Source organism: Pongo abelii, chromosome 3 (genome assembly GCF_028885655.2).
Source record: "Pongo abelii isolate AG06213 chromosome 3, NHGRI_mPonAbe1-v2.0_pri, whole genome shotgun sequence".
NCBI classification, from domain to species: domain Eukaryota; kingdom Metazoa; phylum Chordata; class Mammalia; order Primates; family Hominidae; genus Pongo; species Pongo abelii.
In genome coordinates, this window is record NC_071988.2 from 66,178,722 (window position 1) to 66,197,641 (window position 18,920).

The 18,920-nt window shown below is 44.9% G+C and overlaps 1 protein-coding gene across 4 annotated transcripts in view; it reads left to right on the forward strand.

Moving 5' to 3' along the window:
- SCFD2 (sec1 family domain containing 2) overlaps window positions 1-18,920 on the forward strand; it is a 500,604-nt gene that overhangs the window by 477,452 nt on the left and 4,232 nt on the right. For 3 of the 4 annotated variants that reach the window (XM_063722535.1, XM_009239998.4, NM_001131299.1), the window contains 1 exon segment: window positions 10,762-10,881. In XM_063722535.1, the coding sequence (XP_063578605.1) occupies window positions 10,762-10,881 (120 nt within the window). 4 annotated transcript variants of the gene reach the window in all.

The following is an 18,920-nucleotide window of genomic DNA, read 5'->3' on the forward strand; positions in this document are numbered from 1 at the left end:
ATGACCATACTGCCCAAGGCAATTTATAGATTCAATGCCATCCCCATCAAGCTACCAATGACTTTCTTCACAGAATTGGAAAAAACTGCTTTAAAGTTCATATGGAACCAAAAAAGAGCCCACATTTCCAAGTCAATCCTAAGCCAAAAGAACAAAGGTGGAGGCATCACACTACCTGACTTCAAACTATACTACAAGGCTACAGTAACCAAAAGAGCATGATACTGGTACCAAAACAGAGATACAGACCAATGGAACAGAACAGAGCCCTCAGAAATAATGCCGCATATCTACAACTATCTGATCTTTGACAAACCTGACAAAAACAAGCAATGGGGAAACGATTCCCTATTTAATAAATGGTGCTGGGAAAACTGGCTAGCCATATGTAGAAAGCTGAAACTTTATCCCTTCCTTACACCTTATACAAAAATTAATTCAAGATGGATTAAAGACTTACATGTTAGACCTAAAACCATAAAAACCCTAGAAGAAAACCTAGGCAATACCATTCAGGACATAGGCACGGGCAAGGACTTCATGTCTAAAACACCAAAAGCAATGGCAACAAAAGCCAAAATTGACAAATGGGATCTAATTAAACTAAAGAACTTCTGCACAGCAAAAGAAACCACCATCAGAGTGAACAGGCAACCTACAGAGTGGGAGAAAATTTTTGCAACCTACTCATCTGACAAAGGGCTAATATCCAGTATCTACAGTGAACTCAAACAAATTTACAAGAAAAAAACAAACAACCACATCAAAAAGTGGGCAAAGGATATGAACAGACACTTCTCAAAAGAAGACATTTATGCAGCCAAAAAACACATGAAAAAACGCTCATCATCACTGGCTATCAGAGAAATGCAAATCAAAACCACAATGAGATACCATCTCACACCAGTTAGAATGGTGATCGTTTAAAAGTCAGGAAACAACAGGTGCTGGAGAGGATGTGGAGAAATAGGAACACTTTGACACTGTTGGTGGGACTGTAAACTAGTTCAACCCTTGTGGAAGTCGGTGTGGCGATTCCTCAGGGATCTTGAACTAGAAATACCATTTGACCCAGCCATCCCATTACTGGGTATATGCCCAAAGGATTATAAATCATGCCGCTGTAAAGACACATGCACACGTATGTTTATTGAGGTACTATTCACAATAGCAAAGACTTGGAACCAACCCAAATGTCCAACAATGATAGACTGGATTAGGAAAATGTGGCACATATACACCATGGAATACTATGCAGCCATAAAAAATGATAAGTTCATGTCCTTTGTAGGGATATGGATGAAGCTGGAAACCATCATTCTCAGCAAACTATCGCAAGGACAAAAAACCAAACACTGCATGTTCTCACTCATAGGTGGGAATTGAACAGTGAGAACACACGGACACAGGAAGGGGAACATCACACACCGGAGACTGTTGTGGGGTTGGGGGAGGGTGGAGGGATAGCATTAGGAGATACACCTAATGCTAAATGATGAGTTAATGGGTGCAGCACACCAACATGGCACATGTATACATATGTAACAAACCTGCACTTTGTGCACATGTATCCTAAAATTTAAAGTATAATAATAATAATAATAATAATAAAAAAAGAAAATGGATCAAGAGCATGAGGAGAAGAAAATATTGTCATGGGCACTTTTGGAAAATATAAATAATCTGTACCCCACCTAAATATGTTTGGCTGTCCAGCTGGGCAAGGCAGTGTTTGACTAATACTGGGAGTTTTCCCTCCAATCTAGAGGATGGAAGATATCACTCATGCTTCTATGCTGGTTTCAAAATAATTGAGCCCAGAAAGCTTTGTTACTGAAAGGCCTGTTTGCCATTCTTCCATAATGTTTTTTAACAATATAACATTTTTAAAAATACTTCCGGATAAGAAACTGAGCCAGGGAACTTTCCTCTCCCAAGTTTGCTCCATCAAGTCCCATAAAGTAAGCCAGACGAGCTCGGGAGAAGAGCAGGTTTACCCACTAGATCATTTTTGCAGCAGTTTTGAGAAAGTGTTTGAAGTAACTTGATGTACTTCTCAACCAGAGGATAGACTTCCGGTTAGCCACACAAAGCTGTCAGCTTCAAAGGGCAGTGTGTGAAGCCCCCTAGGGAGTGGTTCTAGCAAACTAGGGAGAAACAGCTTTGGCAGAACTTGACATTCTTCAAACAGCCTTTTCTCTAAAATCCTTGTCCATGGAATACCTTGAGCTCCTTAGAGGAAAGCTTGATAATGATCTAATAAATAAATCAAAACATACCTTACCCCTCTCCCTACAACATTAATTTAATTTAAAACTAGTATTAAAACTTAAAGTATAATAAAAAAAAAAAACCTAGCATGTCTAATAGGCAGCACTTTTAAAGTGCATTTCTGGAATTTGTGGTTTGGATCTCAGTCTCCTGAAAATAATTTATTTTCTATCTACTCCATATGTTTGGACCTCAGCTTGTTTTGACTAAAGGACATGATTTGTCAAGATGTTTTCTCTGCTAAAATTGACATGAGAAGGGTGGGTTTTATCTAATGAAACTGCATGAGGCCCTTTTACCTCTTTTTATGTGTGCTTTTTAAGAAGTTCTTTTTTTGTTCTTTCATTTCTTATGTGGCCATGCTTAATTGGAAAAAAATTTTAAAACTATGAAAAAGACTCACAGAAAGCCCAGTGCTTACCTCTGGGTCCCTTATTTGAGTGGATATTAGTCCCCCATTCCTTAAGTGGCAACAAAAAGAGGACCACAAGGAGAACTAGAGCAACCGCTCAGGTAGGCTTTGAAAAGCTGTTGGTGGTGAGGGGGTAAGAGATAAAAGTCTTTCCATTGGAAGTAAGATGCCAACAAATTGCAATAACTTAAAGAAAGGAAAATTTATTATGAGGCCCATGGGATGTCCTGGGGAACCCAAGGGCAGCAGTGAGAGAGGCCTCAGTAAGGATTGAGACTAAGAACTGGAAAGCCATCAGGAAACCAGGCAGTTCTGTGAGACCCATTCTGCCTTGCATGAGAACGGTGCCCTGCATTTTGTAAATGCTCAATAAATAGTATAAATGAATGGTTGAGTAGCCATGCCACAGCTTTGACTGAACCTTATCTATCTTAGGTCAAGCCTGAATTCCCAGGGAAGGGCCTCTAGTTGGCCCACGCTGGGTCGGGGGCCATTCCAGGACCAATCAACTGTGGCTGAAGGACAGGGTCACATTGTAACTGCATGGATGCTAGGAGCCTTTTCTATGACCATGTGGGCAGGGGAGATTGTTGGCTTGTGGATTGGACAGATACCTGCAGAGGAATATACAGCAGGGGTAAAGGATGCTTTGGAATGCAGAGCAAAAATGATGGGCTGTCAGTAAAGACTGATGTCAGGTCCTTGGATGGTAAAAGCTGAACATGTCTTGGAGGTCATCTAGTCCCGTTCCACATCGTTCATAAAAGAAAACCAAGACAGGATGCAGTAGTGCTCCTGTAATTCCAGCTGCTGGGGAGGCTGAGGCAGGAGGATCGCTTGAGCCCAGGAGTTGGAAACTAGCTTGGGCAACATAGCAAGACAAAAAAGAAAGAAAGAGAAAGAGAAAGAAAAAGAAAAAAAGAAAGAAAGAAAGAAAGGAAGGAAGGAAGGAAGGAAGGAAGAAAGAAAGGAAAGAGAGAGAGAGAGAAGGAAGGAAGGAAGGAGGAAGGAAGGAAGGAAAGAAAAAAGAAAGAGGAGAGGTGAGAAGAAAAAGCAAGATTCAGAGGGTTGAACTATTGGATTAGGTCCATTGGACTTAAGGGCATTTCTGACAAGAGGAAAATATCTCAGTGTTCATGTTTGTTGATTAAATGAGTACAAGTCCTGGAATTCCTCTTTGCAACACTATTTGAAACCATTGTTTATATTTCTTTTTCTTAATCATACTCCATGCTATGAAATAGGGTTCAATATTTGCATAACATTAGCTAAACATGATCCATAAGTTCAAGTGATATAGATTTTCGTATGAACTGTAAAGCAAAGACACAAACTTGATTTTGGCAGTCTGTATATTGCATCTGACAGTGTGCAATGATTGAGAGGCTCTTTTGTATGCTAGTCATTGTTGCGGTTAAGGAAGATATAGAGACAAACCAGGTTCCCTACCTGCCAAAGCACAGCTATATCATGTGGCTTACAGTTTGTTAAGGAGATGGATAAGAAAATTGAGGATTGCAGAGAGGAGAGATAAGTGATGCGGTGGACGGGATGTGAGGGCACAGAGGAGTAGCTCAGTCAGGGAGTCAAAGAAAGCTTCCCAGGGGAGTTGGATTTTGCCAGACCAGCAGCAATTAGGAACTCCAAAGTAATGAAATGCCATCATACATTGAGGTGAGTACAGGCAGTTCCAAATGGCTGGAGCTAAGGGTAACCTGCAGGGAGTAGAAGAATATGAAGACAGAGATAAGCAGAAACTAGATCTCAGAGGGCTGGAGTTTTGACATTTGACCAGAAACACTGAAGTGCCATTGGATGTTTGCTAGGAATATATGATCAGTTTACATTTTATGAAGTTCACCCTGGCAGCAGTGCACAAGACAGAAACAAGAGCAGACTGGCTTGGGGAGGGAAGGTGAGAAGATGAAAGTCTAAGGTCAAGTAGGGCCAAGGGGATGAGGGGGCAGGGATGAAGCTGTTGGATTCCACAGGACGGGGATTGATGGGATGCAGCCGTAAATGAGTGGAGGCTGTCTAGGGCCATTCGCTTAGTTTGGAGTGACTGGATGGACAGTGTTAACATTGTTTCTACTGGGAAGCAGAACTGGAAAAGAAGAAAACTTGCACTTTAGACTTGTTGAATTTAGGAGCCTGAGAGGCAGCCTTGTAGCTCAGCAGAGCCTGGGCCAGTGGTAGCAATCTGGGGACACTGGCATGTGTGAGGCATTGAACTATGGACAGGGACAGGGCCACCAAGGGAGGATGTTTGGGAGAAGAACAGGGGCCAGAGGCCAGAGCAGTCAGAAACACAGCTTGTCATGGAGCAAGTTGAGCAAGAGGAGCCCTCCAAGAAGGGAGAGAAGCTAAGAGGGCTTAGAAAGTTGAGGGCGGGGGGGGCGGAGTTTCAGGAAAAAGGAAGTCATCAACTGCAGCAAATGAGGCAGAGAGGTCAAGCTGAACAGCCGACGGTCTCTAGCAGCATGGAAACCTTTTGCAATGGGATTAAGTGTAAGTAAAAGTAAGTCCCACAAGGCTCTGGTGATTGGCTGATGTTTCTAAAGAACTAAAAATACAGAGTTTTAAGAGATGAATGCTAATAAAAATACTTTTTGTCTGAAGAATTTGTTGAGAAAAGGCGGTATGTGGAATGAAAGGTAGAACGGTTACAGCTCTGCAGCGAGATGGACTTTGATTTCAACCTCAACCCTACAGCTTACTAGTTCAGCTGCTTTGGACAAGTTATTCCACCTCGTTAAGCCCCTGTGTCTCTGTGTGAAATGGGGCTTCTGCCTGCTTCATAGATTCTAAGGCTTGCATAAAGTGATGCTTGTCACTTACCCTCCCCCACCTGATTTTCCTCCATAGCACTCACCACCTTCCTTACTTACCCACTGACTTACTGATTTTATTGACTGTCACTCTCCCTCCACCAAAATATAAGCTCTGTGACAGCAGAGGTTCTTTTCTCTTTGGTTCACTGATGAATCCCTGATGCTTAGAATGGTGTCTGTCCCCACAGTAGTTGGTCAATAAATATTTGTTGAATGGATGAATAAATGAATGAAACATGAGACGTGAAGTGTTCAGAGGGAGTGGCAGTGCTGTTACTAATTCTCGGCAGGAGAAAAGCCATTACCAAGGGCCAACTTCAGTGTCAACCTGGGTGCTTCCTAGGCTTAGTACCCCTTAAGGCCAAAGCGCCTATTGAACTGTCTTCCTTCTACAAGGCCCTGCCCATAGTTGGAGAATGACCTGCCCCTTGCTTGTTATAGGGACAAATGAGTCACAAATAAAGAGAAACTGAGTGGAGGAGCACCATGTGGAGGAGGAATCAGGATCCCATACTCTTAGAGGGCGCCTAGAAACTGGAAGCAGCAGCAGAAACCCTTCTTTTGACAACCCCATAGAAGACAATCAACACATGAAAGAGCTCTCTCAGGGGCGCACACCTCAAAAGGGGTCTCAGCAGCCTCTGCTGCAAAGGCTGGGATAGAATGGTGGAAGGAAACTGTCTTCTCTCACCAGAACTGATGTCTTAAAATCACAGCCAGCAAAGATTTAGAAAATGAAAGAAAGAACAGTGACTCAGACTTGCTTTATTAATCTGTGCATTTGCAATTGCAGTAGTTATGCTTCCGTCTTTCATCTTCAAAGTGCCTTATACCATGAACTAACATGCAAACAGGACTCAGTCATGTATGGCTGATTATAAGGAATGTGTTATTCTGATAGAAAAGACTGAAAAGACTCCACTTTCCAACAGTCTGTTGACTTAAACGGCTCCACAAGAAAAGTCTGGTGTCAAAACATGACTCTAAACAGAAACCAAAATAGCAAACACCAACATGCATTAATTGGACCCATTTATTTGTACCAAAACCAACATTCCCCCACTCCTTAGCCACAGGGTATTGTTCTTTGTTGTTGCAGTTTGTTTCTTTTTTTCCCTTTTCATCTGTCAATACATCCTTCCAAGATTCTCCCAATGTACTTTGGATTCCAGACTCTCTTATAGAAAGCATATGTCTTTGGGAACATATTGCACCACGTTCAAGTTCTGGAGCCAATTTATTTCTGTCCCAGGATTAACTGAGAAACAACAATTGTTTGTAGGGCTGGAAGGAAGGTCTGGATTACTTACTCAGCCAGAAGAACTATGCATAAAGCAAAGGGAGAGTTTCTAGGAAAAGAAGGGCCTTTCCTGTTAACCTGTGGATATGATTCATTCCTTCATATAACTATTTCATTCATGCAACATTTACTGAAAGCTTACCAGGTGCTAAGTACTAAGCACAAACAGGCCAAAACCCACTGGTGTAGTCCACACCGTGTCTATAGGTTACAGGCCTTTCTTACTGATATGGAAAATCCCCAAGGTGTACGGTTGAGTAAGTATAAGGTAGAGTGTTAGAGTTCAAGATGATGATTACCTGTGGGGAGGTAGTGACAGGAGTAGGTTATGAGAGGGTCTCTTCAGGGTGCTGGTTTTCTGTTTCTTGGTCTGGGTACTGGTTACACTGGTTTGTTTACTTTAAAATTAATGGAGCAGCACACTGGTGATATGCATACACTCAGTAAATTATCATATGTTTAACAGATGTTCCAAAAAACACATACCAGGTGTTCAGGTATGGCACAAGCCACTGTGAATGGATCCAGCAAATAATGTGTGTGGAGGAGATGAAAATAGAGTCATAAACCAGAGCCACGTTGTAAAAGCCTTATATGCTGAACTGCAGAGTTCGAACTTTATCCTAAGAGCTATGAGACTCTATGCAGATAATCTGAGCGTGTGATGGAGCTGAGAGGTGTTTTAAGAGTGTGGCCTCTGGCGTTTTGCTCCTGGATCCATTACTGTGCATGAACCTCAATCTTTGCATTTGCAAAATACACTAATAATTGTGTTTGCCTTCCAAAGATATTTTGAGAATTAAATAAGATAATACACAAAAATAATACAATGTTTGCTGTATTCAATAATAAATATTTGTGTTTTAGAAAACATACTTGGCAGAAATGAGGAGAATGAATGGGGTATGGCCAAACTGCGGATGGGGAGACAAACTAGAAGGCTATAGCAGTGATCTAATGTGGAAGTAATCAAGGAGATGTTGATAACCTTAAGTAGGTAGAATGAATAGAACTTCATCTGGGAGATGAAAGAAACAGCAAAGTCTAAGATGTCTTTCATGTGCCTGGCTCAGGTGACTGTGAAGGTGGTGATGCTGTTAGAAATTCAAGAGAAGGAAAAGTTTTGGGGAAAAGATCATGGATCACATTTGAAACCTGTTAAGTTCAGAAATCCCGGGAGGTGTCGTCCGCAGGAGCTGGGTGGTGATGTCCACAGGAGCTCAATAGAGATGACTGAGCAAAAGGCATAGGTTTGAGAGGTACCTAAAAGATATTGAAGGCACATGAGAAGATGAGGTCCTTCAGGGATGTTGCATTGAGTGCAAAGGGCAAGGAGCCAAGGATGGAGCCATAAGTAACAACATTTAAATGGGCAGACCAAGAAAGGGAACCTATTAAGAAATCTGAGAAGAAATAATTAGAAGTGTAGAAGGAACTACCTAGAGAAAGTACTCTCATGGTACCTAAGAGGGGTGTTATCAGCTGTGACAGACGCCATAGAAATGTCAGGTTAGATGATGACAAAGGAGTGTCCATTGACTCCTACAATATGATAGCCATTGGTGACTCCCGTGAGAGCAATTCCAGGGTACAGTAGGACAAAAGCAGCGTTGCTATGGTGTCTGGTATGCAGATTGGAAGAAAGCAGTTGACAAATTCATCAGGGGGAAACAGAGGTGCAGAGCAGGATGCGGACTTGAGTCTTTTTCTAAAGATGAGAGTGTTTTGAAACTTTTTCCGGTATTCACCACCACCTATTTTGAGGTCATTAGATAGTCCCCCAGTCCTCTCTCTTCTCTCTGTCCTTCCTTTCCTCCTGCCTGCCTGCCTTTGCATTCTGAATTTCCTCTTCAGAAGCCAAGGAATAACTTACGTAACTTGGAACACTTAAAGCATCATCCTTTCAAGTGCTTTTAGAATAAGATATTGAGACGTGGGTATAATCAGGCAAGGGAGCCAGAGAGTTCAGCTGAGAAAGGAGTTGGGGGGTGGTAAGAGAAAGGGCTTCCTCTTGCCCTGCTCCTCCCCCAGGCACTCCTCGGGACTGCCTGTGACCCACAGATGCATTGTGTTGGGCAAGAACACTTACTACCTTCATTCCCCCTCTCCTTGCTGGAGGTGAAGCCTGTTGCCTACCTTCTGGCTTTGGTGGCCACGCAGGCAGCTGGCAGACTTTTTCCTGCAAGGACTCCATGCATGCTCCATTCTGGCTGGGCCTCCCTGTCCCGCTCCACCCTTCTGGTGACTGATTTTCTCTGGAACTTGACTCACACTATTTCTCCTCCCCACTCCTCATCAAACCAACTGTGGCTTCCAGATTCAGCTCAAAACATACTGTCTTCAGGAATCCCTTCTTGTCCCCTCAGTGTCTCCATCACTGAGTCTAGTTATTGGTCGTTTCGCATTTCCTGAGTGGTTACTTTGAGTTATTCTCATTTTAGTATATAAGAATATTTTTGCCTCATTGATGAAATCATAAGGAATCAGGAGGAATTCTCCACAGCATCTAGTGTAGGTTTCATGCAACATGGACCCTCAGCTCAGGCTAGCTTGAAGAAGTTAAGGGCTGTAAGTCTGTACTGTACTGTAAGCACCTTGAGGGTGGGCCCTGTTCTCTTTCATCTTTGTACACCCTCTGCCTCCACCTACCTAAAGCTTTAACTATTTATTAATTCCACTAACATTTATTGAGCACCTATTATGTACCAGAAATTGTACTAGGTAAGCTGGGAATAGCATAAACCAGGAGGATGAGGCTCTTGCCTCATGGAGTTTATGTTCCAGTAGAGAAGATGGCCAACAAGTAAACAAATAAATAAACAAACAAATAGAGTAACCACAGGCTGTGGTAGATGCTCTGAAGGAAATAAACAGAGCCATGCAACAAAGAAGGGGACACATTTATGCTGAGACCTGAAGATTAACAAGGAAGAAAGAAGTTGTCCCTCAGCCTTCTCTTGTTTTTAGTAGCTCCTGCTCCTTTAACTTTTCTTTCAATGAAATCTTTATTGAAAGAGACATAATAAGGGGCTGTGTTATACATTTTCCTGGTCAGTGAGTTCACAGACCACTGGGACATCTGGTAGCTAAGAAGTCATCATCTCTCTAAGGGCTGTTTATCACACCTGCATAATGGATGTAGTGACGCAGGATTTTTCTCACCCACTTTGCCAACCAGGGACCTCCACAGCCAGCAATGCCCCACTCCCAGGCCTTGCTAGGCCCCGGGCCTGCCACAGGAGATACCCCACCTACTCGGCCCACTGGGCCATACCTGGCTTGTGCACTGGCTTAGCCTGTGGCTAGGCAGGCATGCCCCAGCTCACCCATGTTATAGCTCATACCCACATTCGGTGGTTCCCGAGTTCTTGTCCCATGCCCAAGAAGAAAAAGGTCACACTGACAATTGAAAAGTGAGGAGGGTGGAGAAGAATTTTACTGAGAAACAGAACAGCTCTCAGCAGAGAGGGGATGCAAGGGTGGTCCTCCAACCGAAGTCAGGTGGTTTTTCTCTGTGTGTGGCTGAGTCCGGGGCTTTTATGGGCTCAGAATGGGGAGTGCATGCTGATTGGTTTGCAAGTATGCAAAAAAAGGCTAAAACAAAGTCACCGCTCAAAGATGGAAATGACAGTGTAAAAAAACAATTAGGGAAGGGTAGGTATATGTAAAATAGGTGAAGGGTAGGGATCAATCAGAGGAAAACACACCAAATGGGAAGACAGGTTCTCAATCCAGTCCATGGATTTACCCGGGACTTGTAGCTAGGCTTTAAACTGTCAACAGGTTTCACCAGGGACCCACCCCTGTCTGCCTAGGATTTGTCTGCCTCCTGCCACTATCAATAGTAGTCCTGAGGTTTCTACCGAGGGACAATGAAGATCGTACCCAGCTGCATTGTGCCTGCATCACTGCCATCCATCTGCTATTGCTGGTGTTTTGTTTTGCAGGTGAGCCGGCCTCATCCTAGTGACTACCCCCTCCTGATCCTCTTTGTGGTAGGTGGGATCACAGTCTCTGAAGTGAAAATGGTCAAAGATCTTGTGGCATCGTTGAAGCCAGGAACCCAGGTACTGAGTCCTCCATGATTTGAACAAGAGCTCAGAGGTAGGGGTGTGAAGGGTGGGTGAGGGCCCTCCACCTATGGGTCCCAGTGCTCCTCTCCTAGCCTGCCTGCCCATCACCCTCTTGGCTTTGTTCCCTCCCTCCTGCTGCCACCTGTGTCACAATGTCTTCCTGCAGCCAGAACCAGCCCTACATGCCCTGGAGTTCCTTTGTTCCCAGTGGTGGAGGACTGGGTCATTTTGATAAAGTCTATCGTGACAGGTTAGATGCTATGACACCAAGCAAATGAGTCCTAAATGGAAACTCTGTTCTTTGCAAAATAATCTGGGGCAGGGTGGAGTCCGGTGGGGTGAAGGGAGGGAGGAGAGCTCTTCTTTTCTAGCTCTGGGCTTCTGGGTCTAAGGTACTGTTATCCCTATTCTTGATTCCTTAGGGGCCTATATTCTCTGGCATCCAATCAGTGTTGAATCACTCAGGAGTTTTCACTGCTTTCTAGGCTCCAGATATGGAGGGATAACTCCAGGAACCACCTCCCAACTGTGGCAATTAGAGGGCGGGCCCAGAGGAGTGTGGGAAGGATCACTGTCCAGACAATGACTAGTGTTGTAGCTTTCTTCTCCATACCTCCTGCCAGGCCCCATCCCATCCCCTAAACAAGAAAACTGGCTCTGTTGCCCAGTGGTGAAGAACATAGACCTTTCTATTTTATGGGCCCAAGTTCCAATCCTGCCTCTGCCTTTGACTAATCAGGTGATCTGGGAGGGAAAAGCCCTCAGTTTCCTCCTTTAGGAAATGCGCTGGGGTGGCTGTGAATCTTAAATCAGAAGAGGCTTGAGAATATGCTTCTTAGCACTGTGCCTGGCTCAGAACGCTCGGTCAATGATGGCTGCAGTTATTCCCGGCCGTTCTTCAGCAGTCACCACACTGCTGTGCTGGAGGGTTTGAGGCTCACAGCATGATGCAGCAGGAGCCCAAGGAGAGAGGCTTTTGGAAGAGGAGAACCCCTGCCTCTGGAAGTTCTCATGTGACTGGGGTTGCACAGCCTGTTAAATTGGTAAGATGTAAAACCCTTGCCTTAGTGTGTTCCCCTAAGCAGCCCCTGAGCCAGGGATGAGAGAGCAGGTGGTTTACTTGGCAGATGATCCCAAGAAGCAGAAGTGAAGAACTCAGAAAAAAAAAGACAGTGAAGAAGAAAAGCCACAAAACGACACACTGCCAAGCTGGGTATGCTCTGGGCACGGTCCTCTGGGGGCCCCTGAGGAGCTGGTGTTACATGGCTCAGAATTGTCATGCCAGAGATCAGAGAGCCTGGGATGTCTTCCCTTCCACTCTCATCCTCCCAGGTTGAGACTTGACTCTGGGGGTGTTATCTTCCCAGTGCTCTGGGGTTACAGCTTTGTGCCACCTCCTACCTCCACCCACTACTGTACATATCCACACAGCCAGCTCCAGGAGCTGCATCCTTCCCTTTTGTGACACCCTACCTGTTGCTCCAGGCTCTTTCCACATCTCTACCCGCATCCACCATCTATACTGGGCAATGCAGCTCTGGACTTCTCCCTGACTACTTCATATTTGCTGGCCTAGTCTCCTCAATCAAATACAAATTCCTTGAGGACAAAGGCTGGGGCTTTCCAGGCCTGAGCACATGGCAGTGGCTCAGTAACCCTTGTAGTTTGAGGGGTTTATTGACTCCACGAGAACTGGCCTGGTAGGAGCAGTCTGTGTTGTTGGATTGGCTGAGCTACCAGGTTAAGCCAAGAAGGTCTGGTCCCTGCTGGTCTCCAGACACCCACCTGAGGAATGGGACCTGGGTACCTAGAGAGCTACAGCAGACTCTTGAGCAGGGGAGTGGCCAGTTTTTGACTATGACCATTCTTCTGTTACTATCACCTGTTATGGTCATAGCTGGTGAGATTTCTGATAAATTTGTAAATTCTGTTTCATTTAACACCCTCCCTGCCAGCAGTGATAAGGTTCTGTTTAACGAATGATTGCCTTTTTGAGCAAGACCTCTTTTTTTTTTTTCATCAGAAACCACACTTCTTGCTGCCTCTAACATGGTGAACCAAATTCTTAGCTCTTCAGAACAGTGATGCATTGTAATAGCCTGACAGACATGTTAATCCCTACTCTAAAAGGATAAAATGCAGACGTTTTCAAAGTCCTGTGACCTGAGTGTGACAACAGAGTCCCAGAATCTACAGTGACTTTGCTGCAATCTGACCCTGTGCTCAGTCATCTGCAGAGAGAGCTTCTCAAAGAATTTTGAGCTTAAGGATCAGCCTTGACTGCTACTTGCCCTTTGTGCAAAAAGCTCCCCTGAAGAGTTAGCAGGCCCTAGGAAGATTCCTCAGGCAGCAGGGGAAACAGAAAAGGCATTCTTTATCATGAAGTCCTTCATCTCCACATTTTTGAAAGGAGGTGAATTACCTGGATGTTTGCAGAGTGACACCTGCTGTGGCGGGTCTCCCTTTCTTAGACCTTGACAGACACATAGCTGCCCTGGCCCTACAGCAAACTCTGCCAATCTGAGACAGGACCAGCTTCCTGCTTTTTAGAGTGCAGCAGAAATCATGCCTTGCTGCCCTAGCAATACACGAAGTGGCATGCGTGCTAGTTCCATTGTCTGCTCAGACTCAGACTTCTGTTCGAGAACACATGTGACCTAATTGAAGGGGATAGGTTCTACGGAAGCTATACCCAATAGACTGTCTAAGACCTTTGAGCAAGCAAGGGAGTAACCCTCACTTGATCATTGATGTAAACAGCAATAATAGACCTAGCTAGTGCTTCCATTCTGGCTTTACTATCCAGCCTTTACTTGACCATCTCCCAGGATGAGGATTTGTCCCCTCCCACTGCAGCCTATTTGAGGCTTGGAGGGTGGATTAGTCAGGGTTCTCTAGAGGGACAAAACTAACAGGATAAATGTAGATAAAAAGGGGAGTTTGTTAAGGACTATTGACTCACACAGTCACAAGGTGAGGTCTCACAATAGGCAATCTGCAAGCTAAGGAGCAAGGAAGCCAGTCTGAGTTGAAAAGCTGAAGAACTTGCAGTCCTATGTTTGAGGGCAGGAAGCATCCAGCATATGAGAAAGATGTAGGCTGGGAGGCTAAGCCAGTCTAGTCTTTCCACGTTCTTCTGCCTGCATTTATTCTGGCTGTCCTGGCAGCTGATTAGATTATGCCCACCCAGATTGAGGGTGGGTCTGCCTTTCCCAGTCCACTGACTCAAATGTTAATCTCCTTTGGCAACACCTTCACAGACATACCCAGGAACAATACTTTGCATCCTTCAATCTAATCAAGTTGACACTCAATTAACCGTCACGGAGGGCTTCATTCTTGGTTCTAATATCTCCTCTAAATGAAGCCCAAATCTGCCTCTTTGGCACTGTCACTCATCAGTGCTGGTTCTAGCTCTTGAGCCACATAGAATTTAAAAGAAAATGAGATTCATCCCTCTTCTGCACGACAATTCTGCAGACATATGAAGATAGCTCCCAAGTCCTCCCCCAGGTCTTCTCTTCTCCAAACTGAATATCATCAGTTCCTGTAGCCACCCCACTCTTACCCTGTGAAACGGACCTGAATCCCCTGTCGATGTCGCAGCTCTCCTCAACCCCAGTTTGTCTCCCTCTCTCACACTTGATTGGAACCAAAAGCCAAACCTTGGTGTGGACTGATCAGCTCAGAGAAAATTAGGGTCACCTCCTCCTCCTCTCTACCATGGCCTACAAAGCCCACATGATCTCACCCCTGCCTACGTCTGGGGCTTCTTTTCCTACCACTCTTCTCCTTGCGTATGCCCCTCCAGCCTCAGGACTCTGCATTTTTCAACTGTTGTATTCTCAGCACCACAAACAGAGTCTGCCACTTAGTGGATATTCATGAATGTTAATTGAATGTCCAATACTGAACATTAGAGACTCTACTTGTGCCATTCCAACATAACAGAAAAGCAGCTTTTATAGACAATTAAAACCACTTTGTCTTTTGTATCTATTGCTATTATTCCAAATCTTCCCTATTCTGCTGCTGTGTGGGTGCTCTTTGGATCCACATACAGGAACTTGCAATCATTCCTATTAAGCTGGATTAACTAATGATTCATCAGGCATTTATTGACTATCTAAAAAGCAAAAACATGATCTGCTCTGTGCCAGGCATTGTCTTTTATGCTAAGGACAGAACAGTGACCAAGCTAGACACATTCCTACTTTCATGGAACTTCCATTCTACTGGGTGGTAACTGACAATAAACATGGAAGCAACAGCTCATGACAAAAGGACAACAGACATAGATGGGTGCTAGTGTAGAAAAACCAGGAGGAATAGCTTCCTTTAGATAGCACAGACTCCCATGGAGAAGGCTTTGGATCTGAGATTTAAAAAGCATTCGGGGATCAGCTGTTCAAAGGAAATGAATAGAATCCATTCACAGCACCTCCAGAAATGAACTATCTTTCACAAAAAGTGGCAAGAATAGCATGAAACATAGGAAACCAGAAACCACATACCTACCTGCTAGCCTCTGATGACTGCTCTGCTCTAAAAGGGACATGTTTTCTCCACTCTCCTGCCTGTGGCTGTTGGGAGATGTGCTGATGAGAGAAAATGGGTGCATTGGAGAAGGTCGTCTTTCCTGTCTACAGAAAAGGGATCAAGAGGGCAACCTCCCCCATCCCAAACTGCCACAAACACCAAGTGGGAGATTCCAGGTTTCCCCTGCTCTGATCCGCATGTGCCTGACACCAGCCTCTCTCCTCACTCACTTGATGCCTACTGTGGGACTCCATGGCCAGACAGCTCTGGCTGGCTGAACTTTGTAGCTGGATGATAGCCAAGAGGCTAGCAGAAGCCTGTGATTGTAAGAAGAAAATAGAAAATAACAGGGAGGGAACCTCTGAGGAAATACAGGGAACGGCCAGCTCAGGAAAAAGGGGAAGTCCAGTGGGAGAGTTGACCCCCATCCACTGCTTTTCATAGCAAGGCACGTGCTTGCCGCACCCACACTTTCCTGTAGTTCTGCATTTATAGAGTTCAATACTTTTTTTTCCTTTTTTTTTTTTTTTTTTTTTTGAGACAGGATCTCACTCTGTCGCCCAGGCTGGAGTGCAGTGGCATGATCTCAGCTCATAGCAACCTCCACCTCCCACGTTCAAGTGATTCTCCTTCCTTAGCCTCCCGAGTAGCTGGGATTACAGGCGCCCAGCGCCACTCCCGGTTAATTTTTTGTATTTTTAGTAGAGACAGGGTTTTACAGTGTTGGCCAGGCTGGTCTTGAACTCCTACCTTAAGTGATCTGCCCACCTTGCCCTTCCAAAGTGCTGGGATTACAGGAGTGAGCCACCATGCCCAACCCAGAGTTGAATATTTAGTGAAGACACAATACTTAAAAAAAAAAAAAAAATAGTTTTGCACGCAACTTAAGAGGTTCAAGGATCCCTAATCCTGGCTCCAAAACCTACCCCCAGGTTATTCTAAAATTGATGGGAAGCCCCAGGGAGACAACAGCGGAAAGATCTGAATCACACTTCAGGTCTTCTGAGAGCCTTATAAGCACAACACAGTGGCTCTGAGGCAGTGGTAGCCAGGTCAGATGTTTCCAGGTTTTTCAGTAAGGCTAATCCACTGTGCCACTGGCTTAATGATACAAACCTTCTGGGTTTAACACAGGTGTGTGAGTGTGTATGTGTGTGTGTGCCTATACAGCGTGAATACAATATATGCTCCAAAAGCTGCCTATCGAATGAATATGCATGTTGGTGTCTGTGCATATGTAGGTCACTTTGGGGAAGAATCTCCCAAATGTAAAAGAAAAGGGGAGAAAAAAATGTACCCCTTGCTCCTTTTGATATTGAGTGTTAGGAATCAGGGGGATATGGAATGTAAATCCTGGACTTCCCTGTTTCTTCTGTGTTCAGCAGAAATAGAACAGGAAGATGCTGACACCTACAAATTACAGCCATGGTTTGGAGCAACGGAAAGCCCAGAGGGCTGGGTCACTCCCAAGGGCTGGGCTGCCCATGTGGATTTCAGGGCAGGCCTGAGAACAAAGACTGAACATCCCCCTTCCAGCTGGAGTAGAGAGCAAGTGTGGGCCGAAGGCTGCTGGAGGGACTTGGTTCCCTGGCTGATGTCCTCCACCCCATCTCACAGTCGGTATATTTTTTTGATGTCAAGTATCTGCTTTGACACAGAGGCTTGTTGTTGATGAATGAGCTGCATCTTCAAACATTCCTTGATAGAACTGCCTGCAGTTGGCAACACGTGCCGATACCTAAGTCATAACTGCCCTGCAGCTTGCAGTGTCGTTCAGGCTCTTTGAAAACAATTTTTTTGTTTTCCTTAAAAACCCCATTTCTCATATTTGAGTGTGAAATTTATTTTTAATCAGCAAAGATTCTCTCCCCACTGGCTGTTTTTGTGGAAGGTGTTCTGGTGGGTAGATGGTGCAGGGCAGGTATGGTGGCTGGGCCAAGCTCTGAGCACTGCGGGGTGCTCTTGAGTGTCCTGGACGCCTCTGGCTTGAGAAGGAGGCTGACCACTGCCACCAGCCCTCTTGGCTATTAGCAGGTGAAAGTGAGGTGGCTAGGAGTTGATGGTTCGGGGTAAAGTCAGCTGACTCTTCAGCCCTGAATGACACACAGGCCTGTGTTGAGAAGAAAAAACAAAAACAACCCCCAAAAAGGAACAGGAGGAAAGAGAGGGAGGCGAAGGAGAAGAAGGAGAAGAAGAGATGGCAGGGACCCTGAAAAGGGGAGAGGGAGAGGAAGCAGGGAAGACCAGGTTTAGGTTCTATGTACCTCTGATTTCTAATACTGAGAATCAAAAGAAGCATTTTAGAAAATGCAGAGAAAAGTAGCCATATGATGGGCAAGGATTGAGCATCACCCGTGGGAATCTTCTTCAGTGCCCTTGGTTGCCTGAGAAAAGACCAGTTCTCTGAAAGGAATTCTCTAGTGCTTAATTTGTCCACTATCACATGTTTGATGATTATGTTTAAAAAAAATTAAATGTCATATCTGATCAGCCAATTCCAAACTCTTCTATTTTCTTTTTCATTTTTGAGCATCTGTGTTCCTGTTTAGGGCCCACTTTTTAGAATTTTAGGGTGATCTTAGCCAAATAATGTAGAAATGTTCTAGTAAAATGTGCTTTAAAAATTCTGAAAATTCAAAAAAGTAGCCAATACCAGAAGATGCCTAAGATGCAAGCATACTTAAAGGCCACCAACTATTATATTTCATGCTCTATGTGAAATGTCAGCAGTTTGATCCTGCTTGCTCTTCAAAATAGGAATTAGAGACAAGTAGGTTTTTCATCGAATGGAGAGGAAACACATTTACCTGGAGCTGTCTGAGCATCTTCTACTAGAGCTGCCCTGAGTGAAAACTTCCCACTGACCGTGGCTACACTCCCTGCCTCTTTCACTGCTGTATGGTTTTTGTTCGCTCATTCAGGCACTAACTGACTCAATCAAAGACCTGCTGTGTATCAGGCACTGTGCTAAGAAACAATGAAAAGACTCAGTTAAGTTGACAGGGAATACCATGAGATACCAACAGCCAGGGGGACACACTCAGGCTTGGGGGAGGGGTGGTCTGGGAAGGCTTTCTGGAGGGAGTGATGCCTGAGCTGATTGTTGAAGGGCAATGGAGGAGGGGTCTTTGGGCAGAATGGGGAGCTCCTCTCCCAGACAAAGAAGCATCCCCAAAGTGCCGGGTGTGAAATTGCTAGGAGTTAGGGAGGCTGGAATGTGAGACTGATTTGGGGGTGTGGAGGCAAGGGCCGGATGTGGAGTGCTGGCAGCATTCAGGTTCTGAAGTCCTGTGATGCTCTCCGGGAGGGCTGGGCTTACCAGAGGGCAGTGATGAAGCTGCAGGGATTTTAAGCCTGGGAGTAATGCGATCAGATTCACACTTGGGGTCACTGGCTCTGGCAACTCCACCTTCCCTGCATCTGTCCCATAACTGCTGTGAGCTGGGTGGAAGGATGCAGCCGGGGATGCACATAATGAGGACAGTGACGGTGAC